At 40.8% G+C, this 17338-nt stretch overlaps 1 protein-coding gene across 2 annotated transcripts; it reads left to right on the forward strand.

Moving 5' to 3' along the window:
- The first annotated feature begins 1119 nt into the window (after nucleotides 1–1119).
- sh3rf2 (SH3 domain containing ring finger 2) lies at nucleotides 1120–16846 on the forward strand. Of its 2 annotated transcripts, none has more exons than XM_078260827.1 (11): nucleotides 1120–1368; nucleotides 1699–2143; nucleotides 5730–5999; nucleotides 7525–7620; nucleotides 8682–9077; nucleotides 14324–14442; nucleotides 14630–14800; nucleotides 15024–15298; nucleotides 15393–15697; nucleotides 15839–16143; nucleotides 16261–16846. In XM_078260827.1, exons 2-11 carry the CDS (start codon nucleotides 1766–1768, stop codon nucleotides 16439–16441), a joined length of 2496 nt encoding a protein of 831 aa, XP_078116953.1. In that variant the 5' UTR covers nucleotides 1120–1368; nucleotides 1699–1765; the 3' UTR covers nucleotides 16442–16846. The 2 variants fall into 2 exon arrangements, with proteins under 2 accessions (XP_078116953.1, XP_078116952.1); XM_078260826.1 differs by having other exon boundaries at nucleotides 1704–2143.
- The last annotated feature ends 492 nt before the right edge of the window (nucleotides 16847–17338 follow it).

Here is a 17338-nt window from a genome sequence, read left to right on the forward strand (position 1 = left end):
TTATGCACTGACTTCCTCTGTGCATCCCTCCTCTGCATCTTTGATTGGATGACAGAAGATCCATCACTCACATATGGAAGCACTACAGTCATCAATAATATAACTTCCAATCCAGAAAAAAACATTTCCCAGACATGGACTAAAATCAGGTTCTGTTTAGGCTCCCCTTTTCTCTGCCACAGCCATTAAACTGTGAGAGGCTTAAGAGGAAAGGCCTGTATCAACATTGATAGGAACTAAATAAGTCATGGCTAATCTCTCTCTCTCTCTCTCTCTCTCTCTCTCTCTCTCTCTCTCTCTCTCTCTCTCTCTCTCTCTCTCTCTCTCTCTGTTGCTCTCACTCTCTCTCTCTGTAAAGCCGTATGCACATTTTTAGAATTCCCCGAGTTCTGCTGATGAGATGAAAGATTCATGCTTGTTTAAAAAATTCAAACAGATGTCCTGAACTTTCGGTACATAGCCAATATGGATGAATTATTTAGTCTTGGGATGCCAGAAATGGAATGTGGGATTTGGGACTGTGTAAATGAAATCCCAACAATGATTAAAAAACAAATGGATAAAACCAGTTCACAATCATTATCATCTTCAGCAAGAACTGTGACTGCTTTGCATGTCCAGCAAAGAATAATATATGTAATGATTGCAATGCCCCCAATGCTTTAGGTTTATTTGATTTTCTTTTGCTCAGAACTGATGTGGACTGTGCCTGTGAACTGCAGAGCTGGTCAGTGAATGCACCAGCAGAGGGAGACCATGCCACATGGCAGTGCCGTAAACACTGCTCTGCTTTTTCACCCCTTTTTCTACACATTTTAATCAATAAAAGTGGCAGCCTACTCACAGAACAATTATAGAAATAAGGAGATATAAATATCCCTAAACCATTATAAGACAGAATAATTTAGTTATTTAGCCTATTTCGTGTAATATAACTTTTTTAATTAATCCCATTTTAAACGCTAGTTTAGCAATTCCTAAACTGTTGTCTTGACATATGTTGACAATGTTACCTTGATGTATATATTTTTTTAATCACATTGACAAATTGTCCTGTCATTTAAGTTAATGATATTGTAAATTTAAGAGCTGATCAGCTGTGAAGGGTTAACTGAGTCGGACATGACAGTGAAATCTGATACAGCTCCTGATGAAGCAGTCTGGTTGCGGTTGAGACCTCGTTAACGGCTTCTTTTGAGTCTAATTTTCCCAGGCGGAATACGTGTCGTCATAAATTGTGTCGGCGCCTGTCCTGCGTCGTACTATGGCGTCCTCAGCGCACTGCGTCATGGCGACAGCGGTGAAAAAGTTACGCATTTCCTAACTGGACTGTGCGGCATATTACTGTGGCAGTCAGCAGATACATGTGTAAGTACTTCATGTTTCTGTACTCTGTGTTATTGAGGCAAATATGGGAATAGTTCGTCTTCTGCGGATAGTTCCTGTTGCTGTCTTACCTGTGCAGCCAGGTGTGCTAACACCTGTAAGCAAGCAGCGTCTAGTGTTTACTACAAAGCGTATTAGCTTAGTAATTTCACCTTATCAAACCATTTTTTATGGTGGGCTAGTATCTTACAGTATGATTGACTGTTATACAGTTGAGGACGACTTTGTTCAGTAATGTTGTAACTCATTCATTGTAACATTTCTGACAATACCTTCTGACATTAACTAGCTTCTCATTCTTTTCTCTCTCAGTATAGTGGATTACAGTGTGTCAGATGCAGCAGGAGCCCTAGTCCCAAAGAGAGGTGGCCCTTTTAAAATGGAGGAGCTGGCTCTAAGTGCCTTGCTGGAATGTCCTCTGTGTTTTGAGCCACTGGATGTGTCAGCCAAGGTCCTGCCCTGCCAGCACACTTTTTGTATGTCCTGCCTGCAGATGCAGGAGACAGCACACTCCCAGCTGCTCTGTCCAGAGTGTCGCACTCCTGTACCGGCCAGGACGGTGGAGGAGCTTCCTGCTAACTTCCTGCTAGTGCAGCTCCTGGAGGGGCTCCAGGGCTCACAGGGGCCCAGCAGGGACAGACAGAGAGCCCGTTACGCAGTGCCCTTGGTCAGGGGAGGCTTAAGAGTTATGGAGGGTCAGCAGCAGCAGCAGCAGCAGCAGGAGAGTCAACACAGAGAGAAGCAAGGGCATAATGAGGTCAGTGCACGAGCCTGGCCTAATCCTCTGCATATCTATAAGAAATCTAACCTAGAACAACTTTGTCTCTACTTTGGGTGACACTTTTAGCAAACAACAACAAAGAATAAGTTGCTGCCTCAGTGATTACCAAAAATACCAGTGTTTGTGACTTGGTTAAGCCTATTTAAAACAAGGATTAAAACAATTGTTATTCAAACAGTAGGCCTACATGAATGCTGACCATTTTTCAAAGCCCAATATTTTTTAGATTTTGAATGCATTTGTTCTTCCTTACTTTGGATTTTAAACATGGCCTCCTTGGGTATCCCACAGTGTATATGTGTACAGTAATCTTCCATCACAATATTGATATACTGTATATGAGAAATTTCTGGAAAATCAATTGAGAAACCTTTAATGGATGACATCACTAGATATGAATATCTGTTTTTGGCTAATCCAGTAAATGAAATACCAGACAAATCAAAGTATTTTATTACATTGATGCAAAAAGTAATTAAAAAAAAATCCAATATTGCCATTAAGCAGCCTACTCATTGATTTGCAACATTGTCCACAATGTCCTAGTAATCCCACGCATGTTAAAGGGAGAGCTAAGTATAGACATTGTGGTGAAATCTCTGAAGGTTGAGAAACATATATTTCGTTATGGTATTTATTTTCTTTTCGCCCAGCCCTATGATGTCTCATTGATGTATTCTTTTGCACTTTGTGGAATAGGAACGTGTGTCTCATCTCTGACCTATTGAATTACTTACTCACTGCTGTGTGTTCACCAAACTTGAACAGCATTGTTCACTGTATGACATTATGGTGCATAAGAGCTGGAGTGTGATCTGACCTACCAAAATGTTTCCTCTGATGAAGTGTAAGTTAGTGTTCCTCCGGAGCTAAAGTGATGTGATGAGATCAAATCAAACCTGTATGAATAGTGTCTATCATCACTCTTCAGGCACATTTAAGACATATCATAGAGAACATAGGAAACCATAATAGTCTTTTCTTTGTCCTCAGACACGACCAAAATGAGAAGAGCTCTCTTATAACTTTAAACACTTACTATACTGGGCAATAGATGTAGGAAGACCATGCTGTAGGGGGTTTTCCAAATATGACGAAACGAAACAAATGTAATGGAATAAATTAGTGTGTTGATGATCAAAAGTTAACTAAAGGAGGACAGGACTAAACAAATGACCAAGATAAACCAAATTGTAACACCTATAACATAAGGGACTCACAGACTTAAATGGAATCACACCATGCCCAATGCATATTATTGTTGTTTAGTAATACTATTTTACAGGTGTATATTGTTGTCAGAAAACTTAAGGTCTGTATGGATAATGATAAAATAAGACTTTTTTGGTGCATTTTTAAAATTCATTCATCTGTATAAAGCAGGTCTGTGCAAAACATCCTGCACTGTCATTTCATTTAAACCCAACAGAGATCGGAGGATCATAAAGGTACTACTACACAGTCAGTAAATCATTACACAGTTTTCATTTGACGCTGATGTTTCATTCTCTGAGGTGATGAGAACCACAGAAACCGTCTTATTTATAGTCCTGTCCATAAAGTGCTCTGAGCATTTAAGAGTTTCCTTGTAATCCGTAGCTTGAGTTCAGTCACAGTTTAAAAAGTGCAGCCAAGTTCATGAGGGTGAGTTTGTGATCATTCTGCAGTTTAAACGCGTACTTCAGAAACCTCCAGTGCAAAACAATGTTGTGTACTGTAATGTCCTCCACCATCATGCTTTCACTAAGGCCACGTATCACAACAGTTCATTTCAGTGTGCTTATCTCAAAAGCAACAACATGTGGTCTTTAGATACATTTACCAGGAGGAACCTGATAAAAAAGTAAGCTTGGCCTAACACACAAGAAGGAAAAATATATGGATGTAGGTGTTTTTTTAATCGGTGTTATCATTAATTGTTATGATTATATAATGATAATAATAATATAATGATTCAATTCTTTAAAACAACTTTTCTAATTATATAAAGCAGTATGCATAATTCTTTGAAAAAAACATCTCTGCATCTTCAGTTAACATGTAAGACTGTGTAAATCTAGGGAGCAAAAGAATTACAATTAATTTTGTGAAAAGTCATACAAGTTATAAAATGTTCTTTATTACATTTTCAGGAAATAATTTAGTGTCTCTGGGTGTAACTGAAAAAACTGAACTTTGCGCTGATAACAATCAGGATGGTCCTTTTCCTCTTTGGCCCAGAGGACATGGCATCCTTGATTTCCAAAAACAATTTGAAATGTGGACTCATCAGACCACAGCACACTTCTCCACTTTGCGTCAGTCCATCTCAGATGAGCTCGGGCCCAGAGAAGCCGGCGGTGTTTTCGGGTGTTGTTGATATATGGCTTCTGCTTTGCATGGTAGAGTTTTAACTTGCACTTGTACAGATGTAACGACAAACTGTGTTAACTGACAATGGTTTTCCGAAGTGTTCCTGAGCTCACGCGGTAATATCCTTTACATAATGATGTCGGTTTTGAATGCAGTGCCATCTGAGGGATCAAAGGTTTTCAATGTTGGTTTTTGGCCTTGCCGCTGACATGCAGAGATTTCTCCAGATTCTCTGGATCTTTTGATGATTTTATGGACTGTAGATGATGCAATCCCTAAATCCCTTGCAATTGTACGTTGAGCAACGTTTTCAAACTGTTGGACTATTTGCTCACGCAGTTGTTCACAAAGTGGTGAACCTCACCTCATCTTTGGATGTGAACGACTGAGCCTTTTTGGTGGAAGCTCCTTTTATACCCAATCCAATTAACCTGTTCACCTGTGGAATGTTCCAAACAAAGTGTTTTTTGAGCATTCCTCAACTCTTTTGTTGCCCCTGTCCCAGCTTTTTTGGAACGTGTCGCAGGCATCAAATTCAAAATAACTGAATATTTGCAAAAGAACAATAAAGTTTATCAGTTGAAACATTAAATATATTGTCTTTGTAGTGTATTCAATTGAATATAGGTTGAAAAGGATTTGCAAATCATTGTATTCTGTTTTTATTTACGTTTTACACAATGTCCCAACTTCATTGGAATTGGGGTTTGTATGTCAGCACAAAATCTGTTAAGGACATGCAGAGGTTTGTCAGCCCGCACTCTTGTTAACAAATGTCCTGAAAACTAAAACCAGCATGTGTTGAACTGTATGAGACACACCAGCTGAGAGCCTGTAACGTGTGTCTGGACCGCAGCATTTCACAGATATTTTAGCCTTTGTCTCTCTTTTTAGACAATGATCGCAGCAAAGTCACAGTTAAAGTAAAGGACAATATAAATAGCATCACGTTTCACCTCCTGAAAATGCAGTTGTGTTGGCAAGGCATAAACTGTGTTTCAATACCCATACAACCATGTGTGTGTGATTTGCAACTCAGTCACAATATTTTTTATCTTCCAAAGAGAGTGCAGCCTAGAGGGCCTTTACACCCCCAACATCGTTATTGATGTCGCCATCTTCATAAAAGTAAATCATCATGTTAAATAAATTCACCACTTCATTTGAACATCCAGTAGCTGATTTGTGATGTTTTTGGTCTGTTCTTCAGCTTGCTCTCAGAGCTTTCGTGCGAAACCAACAAGGTGATTCGTCAGAAGAACCGGTCCTCGCGCCTGGTAACGGGATCACCCCAAAACACAAAGTGGATGAGAGCTGGAACCACGGAAACACCGGTGACAGTAGCAGTGCATCCGTCACTGCTAGTACGCTGCAGGCCGTCCAGCAGTCCCAACCTCCGGCTCTCTGCAGGGCGCTGCATGACTTTAACCCCGAAGAGAGCAATCTGGAAGACAGTAAATATTGTCTCAGCTTCCTCAAGGTCTGACTCTCAAACTACTGACTTTACACAGCAGGAAAACATTCTTACTTTCATGGGGTTCAGTGGTGTATCTGTATACTTGATCTTTTACAATACTCGCAGGGTTTTCTACTTTTTAATTAACGCACACAAAATAATGATTACACTTAACTTTAACCTTCAGGGAATAATAATGCATTAACCTTCAGAGCAAAAGAGCAAATGTGCTATTTCACCTTAATTATACTATATGTAATGAGTGGTGCTGTTGTTTAGGCCATCATCTACTAACAAAATTGATCTTAAAGAGGTATTTTGCTGATATAAATCCAGCTCTATGTCATGGCAGTGTGGGCAGTGTGTTTACATGAACAGTGTTTGGCCTCCCTCTGTGGCGCCAGTGCATGGAGCCCACCACCTAGCAGAGTAGGGGAGGTCTGCCCAGATCTGCTGAATGTCTGGCGTTCATTGCAGACATCCAGCAATGCACTGTCCACATAAAGATAACGCAGAGCTTCTTGAATATTGTAGTTAATGTGTCATCTTTTTTTGTTTTGTTTTCTGGTGGGGGTAATAAATAAAATATAAAATATTAATAAATAATAATAAAATAAATAAAATAAAAATGTTAATCATAAACAAAAGATAACACATAGCTGGATTTAAATCAGCAAAATATATTTTTAAGATCAAGGGAAAGTATCCCCTTAAGATGGGATGCAGAAGGGTCTGGGTGGCTAACTACCTCTGCTAAACCATTAGCTGGTGCTAATTGTACCCTCGTGCTAAAATGTCAAGTGATACATAATTTCAGTCATGTATGGAGAAAAAATACCAAATCTTTTATATTCTGCCTATTATTTTCTCGGTTATTCGTTTGGACTATAAGCAGTCGTTGGGTTTATAAGTGAGCAAAGGTGTGGTCTTCAATGGTCCAAGACCCGGAAATATTCAATTTACAGTGTAAGAAAATCAGAAACTATTCACATGTGCGAAACTGGAACCAGAAAGGTTTTGCCATTTCAGCTTTAAAATGACTAATCTTTGCAGCTCTAAAATATTTACTTTCTACTGTTTCATGGATTCTAAAATTAGCTTGATTTCCCTGGTTAATATCAATGTTTTTTCTTATTTTCACTGCTTTGAGAGACTTGTGGAGCTGGAGGCTCAGACCTCTGCTGCAGTGGTTGTTACTAACCCTGAAAGATTTCTGAGGCAGTTATATAAGGGCCTCAGTACTTGTGTGCTCTCCATTAAAGCACACTTGCGCTCAGCTTTGCTTTTTTTTTTTCCAGTTTTAATGCAGATGGTCAAATGGTTTTGAGAGCGAGGCTGGCCGCAGAAAGGACTGGGCCGGCAGACACAAAGGCAGTTGATGTCACATGCTGCCCGAGAAATGTAGAGCTCGGAGAGTTTCTGAGCGGAGTGCTCAGTCTCCAGGGCTAGTTATAAGCACCTGGCATCCTTTTTTTTTTTTTCTTCCAGCGGTTTCTCTGCCTCTCACATTTTTAACACTTTCTCTAAGTCAGTTATTTCTGGTTCACAGGGAGACATCCTTACTGTCATCCGACGGGTGGATGAACACTGGATTGAAGCCAAGCTTGGTGAGAAAGTTGGCATTTTCCCTCTGCAGTTTACAGAGGTGAGTTCTTCTTAGTACTCAGTTTCTTTATCCTTCCATCATTGTTTGAATGTGGGTCGTGGCTTTTTCAGCGTGATCAAGGTTGACACCTGCTGTTTTGCACTTTGGTCTGATGGTGTAGCTCTTGTAATGAATTAAACCATAGATGTCATCGCTGGATGTCATTAATTCCAGGTCACTGCCAGGGTGCTACCTTGACTTTCATTCAAATCTTTGATTCATCCATAAATGTCACTCCTGCGCTGCAAAGTGCTGAGGCAGAGAGCTAATCTGTGAAGCCGTGCTGTGTCTGCAGCTGCTCATTAGTGTGTGACTATGTGGCTTACTCAGGTTGGCAGCGCTTGCTTAGCTACCTGACTGTCATTTGTTTTCCTCCATACTTTCTGCCTCCAGGAATTAACTTCATCCGTGCCGGGGGGAATTGTATTTGTTCCTACAGTGGGGTTAATTTGGTGCCTCATTCAGTTCTTGTTTACTTCCCTCACTTGTCATCTGTTTTGCTTTAGTTTTTTTCTAATATTTTGTTTCTCTTCCACTCCTATTAGTCCTCTCCCCCTCCTTTCGTCTCCTGTCCACCCATTTCTTCTCCTAAAGCCCCGCCTCAGTTGTGCTCTTCATCTTTTTCTACTTCTGTACTCTATTCTTTCATCCTCCTCTTTTCTCCTCCCCTCTCCTCTCTCTGAGACTTCTCTTCTCGTGTCGTGCAGCCAGGCGTGAGAACACAGTAATGCTTTCCCTGCTTGGGTGACATAACAGCACATCACTGTGGGGAGTGAAAGCATTAACCTTGCCATGTCTGTCTGTCTGCCTGTCTGTGCAGCATCTCTCACAGCACCAGTCAACCCTTCCTAGCTTATTGGCTGGTACTTATGCTCCTGCCTGCCTGCCTGTCCAACAAGTTGTAGTGATAAGTGGGTGTATTTAGACAGCCGTTTTGCTGATCAGCAGGAGCAGAGGTTCACAGGCGCTAGTAGCAGGTAGGAGAAAGTTGACTGAGGATTGACTATTCTCTGTGTTAGGATTTTCACTGTGGTTTCTCTTAATGTGTTCATCTCTTTCAGCCAAACCCAGTGGCTGCCAAACTGCTAGAGGGAAAGAATCAGAGGAAGAGTGACTCAGAATTGACTCGGACTGGGAGTGGGGGCAAAGACAAGACCACTGACGTATCCAGTAGGACCACCCATTACCGAGTCCTTCAAGTCCCAGCAAAGACACCCATGATCAATGCTTTGCCCCTCTACAACCAGCGGAAACAGCCCGCAGCCAGCAGCATCAACTTTTATCCAACTACCAAAGGAGAGACAACCAATATCAGCACCTTCAACAGCTTCGACCGTCAGGGTCAGCCACACCACAGCTCTGTGTCTCTTGCTGCCCGGGGCCACGCTCATCCATCTAGAGTGAACGCTCAGCGAATTAGACACCACTCTGACACTACACACAGACACCTGTTACAGGTGAGTCATATGCCAACATATCTGCCTTTATGCATGCTATATTGATGTGAGATGCTTCTTAGTTTTATCAGATTTCACTTTCTCATCATCTTTGAGCTAAACAGTGTTTGGCTTTGTTTTGTTTGCAGTGATTTGTTTTAACAGAAAGCATGTGGTTGGCAAAAGGCATGAGAGTTTTCTGTGAGGTAATAGATTTCTTTATTTGAAGCACTAAGGGATCAAGTTGTCCTCAGGGAACCATGACACTAAGCTTCAGGAATGAATGAGAGAGAAGCATCGCCCTTATGTTAGCTGCTACATGATTAAGTGGCTCCCATTAAGACAACACAGATGTTAAAAAAGGAGTGAGGACTGGAGGTGAGTGGACAGAAACTTTGAAAGGTCTTTAATCAAGAGTCCTGGGATATAAGCCAGGGTTTCCCCTTATAGATAAATAGAAGTATAACAGGGTGTGTGTCCTTTGTCTTTCTTCAGCTCAGGGAAATATAGTACTTGAGTGAAGTTGTATAATTGTCCTATTATGTCTAAAAGCTCAGTCTATTAACTTATAGGAATAGGAAGCACAATGCTAGTGAAAAACGGAGCCTTTATTGCTATCATGTCATCTATATTACTCAGAGTGAAGAAGAGTGTGTGTGACAAAGTCTCAAATGAAAAAAAAAATTCAGTTTTTTCAGTGTTTCTTGAGGCTCTTTTAGGGCTGCCTGTGTCATAGATGAATTAAACCTCTGATTATAATAAAGGAACATTTCGTTCTCAAGCTATCAGGATGAATTACTAACCCACTCTTTTCGTGGAACCAACATGATACCCGCTGCATATTTTATACAGTCTATATTGCATGGCAGCAAGTTTTCATGGATCTATTTCATATTAACGTGTGCAGTCGGACACATTGCCATTCATTTACATTAGAAACAATGTAATACGATACTGTTAATACTGCATAAAGTCATAGCCAGCTACAGTCTGAGTGCAGTGCCAACATGAAAGCCTCTGCAAGGTTTAATATGTAACCTGCTGCCAAGTGCCCTCCCCCCTGAGATAATGATTTCCTTCTATTCAGTTTGAATTTCACAGCTCTACCCTGCAATTATACATCAGAGCATATAAATGCTAAACCTCATACAGGTCGGAGAAAAACCGGGAGCGTAAGGGAGTTGGATAAGAGATATCTTATAAGAGATAAGACCTTATAAGAGATAAGACAGGACGAGGAAAATGTGAGAGGAAATCCTGAAAAAAAAAGATGGCATATAGCTGGGAAGAGAAACAAACTGCAAAAATCAAAACACAAGAAGTAGAAACTAGGAGGAGAAAAAATGAGGGATAGATGAAGAGAGTGGGAGGCTTGGAGAGTCCCTCAGTGTGTCTGCTTATCGCTCTCATGCTGATGATGATGAGTCACTGGTGAAGTTACATAACAGACCCCTCTCTCCCCTGCCTTCAAACTCCTTCCTCTTCACTAAGCAGGTAACACGCACTCTCATATCAGTGGGCCAGTAAAAGCAGACAAGCAACGCACCCTTTTTAAAGGGCTCTGTCCCTAAAGCCGGGTCTGAGCTCTCTACTGCCCAAGCCAGCACATGCTATTCTTAGTGCTGCATCCCATCAACTCTCACCTCTGGTTACACTGTTTCACAGAGAGTTGCTTCTTCCCACTGACTGTGGAGGATAAAATGTGTTTTAGTTTGAATATTGGCATGGTTATGTAAGAGAAATAATGGATACAAGCCAAAGCAAGCAATTGCAACATAGAAAAGTTCAATTCCACATTATATTTGGTACACCAAAACACCTGATACCATTGTTATAAAAAGCTTATTTGTAGTTAGTTCCCCTTAAAGCCTGTCAGTTGGCTAGAATCAACCTGAAATGATTTTTGATGAGTTGAACAAACTATTAGTTGGACAGAAAATAATTCAGCAATCATCTTGATATTTGATTATTAAGTAAGTAGGTTTATTTATATAGCTCTCAAGTGCAGAACACCATAAAATGCTTCACAATACAAAACAACGTGACGAATGTGAAAAAATGATCAATGACCAATGAGCCAGTGCAGAAAAATAGAGATTGGTGCCACCTAAAACATTTTAGAGGACCTAGTCAAAGGTTTAGCAACATTTTGGACCACTGTTGTGTATGTATTGTGCATTGTGTCTGTGGCTGTGCAGGGCCTTTACATCAGTAATTGATTCTGGCACATTTTCACTTTGTGTCCATCTCACAGAAGCAGTATTGGCTATCCTTTGTGTCCAAACCCACATTTTATTTACATTCACAAAGTAAACTTTTGTCTTCATTTTTACACTTTAACACACATTGTGAGCTAGCGTTGAGTTTTCCAAATATATCTGCTTATCTTTTTTTCTGCTTATCTTTTTAAATATTGCTGTCTCTGTCTTTGTTATCACAAGACAGAGATGTTATAGTGGCTACAGATTTCTGATACTATAGGGTGTTTTAGTTTTTTGCTAATGGGGGCATCATTGAAAACTAGACCTTTTTATATTTCTGTATACAGAGTTTGGACCATAGGTGTGGACATTTGTTGTATTTACATGCAGGGGGAATTATGTTCTTAAAACTAAGGAACCTGGCATCGGCTGACGCACTGTGTCTTTCAGTGCATCAGCCGATCAGTTGGCATGACCAAAATCTACGGAGACTCAAAGGGTTCAAAATTAAATAAATATATTAGACATTATAAAATAAACAATCATAGGAATAAATACAAATAACATATCTAGCATAACTATGAAATCCTCTCATTAAGCCGCCCTACTTTTGTTGTTATGTGGGGCGAAAGGTTGCTGGTTGACAAATACTTCGTTACTGTAGTTAAGTACATTTTTCACGTATCTGTACTTTACTTAAGTACAATCAATAGTGCATACTTTTGACTTTTACTTCGTTACATTTTTGCAGCAATTATCTATACTTTCTTCTAGAGCTGTAATCTGGCCTTAAAAGTTCGGCCCGAAAAGGACCGAGCCCGACAGAATTCGGCCCGAGCCTGACAAGTACATTTTGATTGACAGCTTTTTAAAAGCCCAAACCTGTTTACAGCCCGACTGTACAAAAGGCCGTCTATCAGCAGTGATTAGAGTACATGTCGGAGAATAGCGCGGACACACGCTTCACACAGCGAGTGGGCACACGCACCACTCGGTGGAAAGGGGAGAGAAAGAAAAAAAGAGACTGCGCCGCACGCACACAGCTCTTCTGTCTTTCGTCAAGAATGAGTCATTTATACATTTTTTAACATAATTTATTCATGACTAACGTAGGCTATAGGCCACTTGGAAGTTGGAACAAAGAAATAAAATAAGTCCTCCAGAGGCCAGCCTCTATTTCACCTCAGCATCCATTTACACGCTAATTGAAACGCATCACCTGACCACTGACTCATTTACCACGCAACCCGGAGTGCAAGCCAGAGCCCAGCCCGAACCCGTGTAAAATGATAGAAATTAATAGAATGAATTAATAGAAACCCAACCCTGATTCTGGCTGCAAGAGCATGTCAACCATTTACACAAAATAAGACTTTATTCACTGCATGACCAAAAGCAGAATTAGTCTCTCTATGTAAATATAGCCACCGCCACTGCTGGGTCACTGCACCTGTCCATTGCGTGACTGCAGCATAACTGAAGCAGTAGCTGATAAAACACAAACCAAGAATAGAAAGAGGACACAGAGTTATGAAAAGAAGTAAATAATGTAATGCATAAACAAAATAGTCTTGTTGCATTACACAACAATGTAAAAAGATGACAGTGCTTTGCTGGTAAAAGATAGTGCTTAATTGCACGTAAAGATGCCTTTCTGCATGTCCATCCTGCTGCTTCTGCCTTCACGGATTCCCCTCGAAAAAACATGACAGAAAAATCACAGCAAGGACAGGAAGTTGCTTTAAGTGTAAATGTCATACGAAAGTCACAAAGGACACATAGACAAAACAACTTTAGATGGCAGTAAGGCTCATCCATCCACTCTCCTGTTTGATGGACATTATACCATAACTTCATCTGGCTTTACTTCTGCCTCATAGCACTGCCTTTGACAAGTGAGGCTGTGCTTATAGCAATGGCTGCCTCTTAGTTAGAACTTCTTTTGTTCTTATTTGAGAAAAAGTGTGAATGCATTGCAGCTTAATGGTGGCATAGCTGCAGGATCCAGGCACATGCTGTATAGAATGAACCCCGGGCCTACTGGCCACCATTAATGCTTTAAGCATAGGTTGAGTGGTAGTGCTATAAATAGCAGCAACACTCTGTAGACGTCACTGTGGAGATAAGAGGCAGGGGTAAAGTTATCTCTGCCTCTCTATAACAATATAAGAAAACATGATGTGTGTGGGGTGTGTTTGAACGGAGGAGAAAATACAAAGTCAATAATGAAGATCTCACTAAAAGGCCCATTTCAGTTTGACACTTAAGTAATTAGGGATTAAGTTTCATACTATGATGTTAATGGTTGTGAGACACACCTCAGTGTCACTCCCTGCTAGTCACTGACCTGACTCACAGACCGCTGACTTCAAACCTGTCAGAGTTTCTCAGCTATATATATATATTTACTGTATTTTAGAAAACGTAAAATGTATACATCATCATTTCTGTATTGATGAATGAGAATTTAAAAAGGTGATCCAACAAATCTAATATACTAATATCTAATATACAGACGGTTGATAAATTAAAGGAAACCCCTGAGACCACGAGGGGTTGCTGAATAGTTGATGAGTAAGAAAAGGACACAATCTAATCATATGCTGTGGCCTTGGCTGTCACTATATGTCAACCCAATTTGACACCTACTGGAGACATGTTCTCCATGTTCGACACTTTTCCGCTAGCGCCCCAAGCAGTTTGACAATTTGGGCTTTAGTAAAACATCTTTACAACTATTGGATGGATTGCCATTTATGTTGGTACATGCATTAATGTCCCACACATTAATACAAAGTAAAAGTAAGACAGTGATCATGGGAAACATACCTGCTAAACCTCCACATGGTAGCATTATAAGCATGTTATCATGTTGACATTAGCATTCAAAGCATGGCTGTGCCAAACTATTTAATATAAAATACTTTTGTTCTATTTGTCCCTTAAAGGGGAAATTTGAGGCAAGCGTGTTTGCAAACAGAAATACAAGAAATTCTTAAATAATGGTAATTAAATAATAAGTGCATCACCATTTGCATTCCATATAATGATTTCCATCCATTATAGAGTGAGAAGAAGATGACCAGTGAGACTCCACCCAACATCGCTATGGCTCTGGTAAACCCCCAAATGTCCTCTGCCTCTGCAGACAGCAAAAACTCCACACAGCAGCTCTCCATCAGTGTGTGAGTCACTGTTTTCGACATTATGTTGATGATATGATAATGTTGGATCGAAGGTGCAAGATATCAATAGAAAAAGACACAATAAGCACTCAAATACCCATAAAAAGGCAGCATATTCTGGATATAATATATATTGTGTGGTAAAGTGTGGTAGTAACATATACAAACCCCCTGTGTGACTCCTCAGGTGTGCCGTCCTGTACTCCTACAAACCACGACGGCCTGAGGAGCTGGAGCTGAGGAAAGGAGAGATGGTGGGAGTGTACGGAAAGTTCAAAGAAGGCTGGCTGCGTGGGTTATCGCTCAGAACAGGCAAAGTGGGCATTCTGCCCAGCAACTACATCACGCCTGTGCTCAGGTGAGAGGCTGTGATCCCTGACTGCAGAAAGCAGGAGCTAAATGACATTTGGATTTGGACAGTAATTTAGTGTGGGCAGGACGACATGTCATCATGCACACATTTAAATGAATCACAAAGCAGAAATAAAACACTGAGGCTGGTGTTTGGCTCATAGAAACTTAACAGTGATATTCAGTAGGTACTTCAGTATGTACTAAAGTGTCTCATTGCCTCACTGCAGAACCTCGGCCAGACTTCTGGAGACCAAAGCAGCTAATGCGTCCTCACAGTACAACACAGGGGCTGGAAAAAAACCCACAGCTGCTAAAAATCCTGCTGTGGTCCTTGCTCTTGATAGGGTAAACTCTGATGGAGCGATATACTCAACAGGACAGGTCCCATCTGTGCCAAATGGAGCACAGCATGCAATGTCATCCACTGGCGCTGGGAAACCGTCCCTTTATGGGGGTTCACAAGGTTGGGACACTGTAAGGCGCGTCTTTAACCCTCATAGAGGTGAGTGCTAAACAACCACATCTACCTTCTAATTGCTTGATTAAATTAGAGAGTTTGCTATGTTGTCAATAAATGCCTATTAAATGTTTTTCAGGCTCAAACCATTTATCCCATACTTCCAATCTGAACGCCCTGTCCAACTCACAGCACTTTGCACAAGTTCAGGCGTCCGGCTACTCACCTGCCCTGCAGAGGAAGAAATACAGCAGCATCCTGTCCAACTCTGGCAAACCACGGGGCTGGATGACTGAGCCAGCAGCGCCCTCTGCTGCTGCAGTCTTTAAGGACAGGGGCTTCACTGCTTCACATGAGGCAACATTTCAGCAAGACAGACAGCCTCCCAATGGGCCTCACTCTATTCTAGTCAGACCTGACTCACACAAGAATAATATAGAGAAGGTACTGTCATACTGATGATTTCTTGCGAGAGGCATTAGCATGCATTTGTCTGAAGTTAAGTACTCTGTGTGCATTGTTTTTACACTATTTTTATGATCACTGTTCTGCATGTGCCTTACGGTAAATATTTTGCTCCTATAGCGGGCAAAGTCAGTGCGGTTCTTCACAGATGAAGACTCCCCTCCTCCAAGACCTCGGACCTCCTCCTGGTCGTCAGGAAATCATGTTCCCTCCAACTCCCGCTCTGGCCCCCCTGCGTTAGAAGTGTGGGCCCCATCGCTCACGCTGGGAAGAGACGGACCGGGGATCATTCTCAAAGAAGGAAAAGCTCCTATTCTCAGAAAAGGCAACGAAACTGCCACCTCAGATCTAAATTCTAACCCGCAAAAACCAATGTTGTCACAGCCGTCGCTATCAGCCGTGTCAGCTCAGTTTAGCCCCAGCAGGTACGTTGGATTTGTCTGTTTGTCCTTGAAAATAAAAAGCACGTTGATTATCAGTAGGGCTACTTGATTTGACAGACTGGACAAAAACCTATGGCATCTTTTGTTTTTGTTTTCCAGACACAGAGTGACGACAACACATTTAGCCCAGACAGACTCAGAGCTTAGTCTGCTTCAAGGAGAGTTGGTCCTCGTCCACAGACCTCGACCTGACGGACGGGTTCTAATTACTCAGGAGAGCAGTGGGCAGACAGGCTTATTTCACAGCATCGTTCTTCAAGCCCTCGAGAGGCTCAGCTGACTGTGTAGTACTACTGTAGTAGCGTATATTACTATATTCCATGTGTTCAAACTGCCAAATGACTTGACTGACCTGCTGAGGTGTTGAGGTTCAAGGTTAATACTGCCATTGACAATCCTTTGAAGGAGCTGTTTATTTTGATCCTGAGTGCATATGAGAGTGTGGTTAAATTTTCCAGAGACATATTGTGTGTTCTTCAACGTATGTGCATGTTTGTTACACATGTACTATTATAAGATTTGCACAAAATCCCACCTAATGACTGTTCCTTGTTTGATACCCATGTTACACACATTGGTGAGTGCCTTTGTCATAACCCACAAAGAAACACACTATATTTAAATATATTTAGTGAAATGATGAGGTAAAACATATGTACTGCTTATGTGGTAATAAACTATACTTCCAGAATGTTTGTAGTTTTGTGTCTTACTTCAGATTTAAAGTATATTTTTTTAACTAACAACACTATCATAATGGCGAAATCCTAGATTAAATGCAAAGGTCCTGCATTTGTAACTTCAACTGCAAAGTAGGATATGTAAGTAAGCAAAAATAGGCCAACCTGCTCTTGCAGCATGTTTAAATACTCATGCAAGGACTATTTTAGTATGGCAACTGAGTTAACAACTCCATATTATGTTTTCGGAGTTACCCTAAATTCTACATGTTAAACCTTATTCTGCAATCTGTGGCTACAGGCATGACAAAAACTGGATTATCTACATGCCTAGGGATCCCACTAATTTACTGTTGGTCACATGTGCCAAACATGTTTGATAGGGACCCCTTAAATGTGGTTATAAAAGAGTTTGTGCTTAGTGGGACATATCATAGTTGAAAAATGTACTTGTAATTATTTTGTCTTAATTTTATGTAATGAAGACTATTCCTAAA

Source organism: Sander vitreus, chromosome 10 (assembly GCF_031162955.1).
Source record: "Sander vitreus isolate 19-12246 chromosome 10, sanVit1, whole genome shotgun sequence".
In the NCBI taxonomy this organism is placed as follows: domain Eukaryota; kingdom Metazoa; phylum Chordata; class Actinopteri; order Perciformes; family Percidae; genus Sander; species Sander vitreus.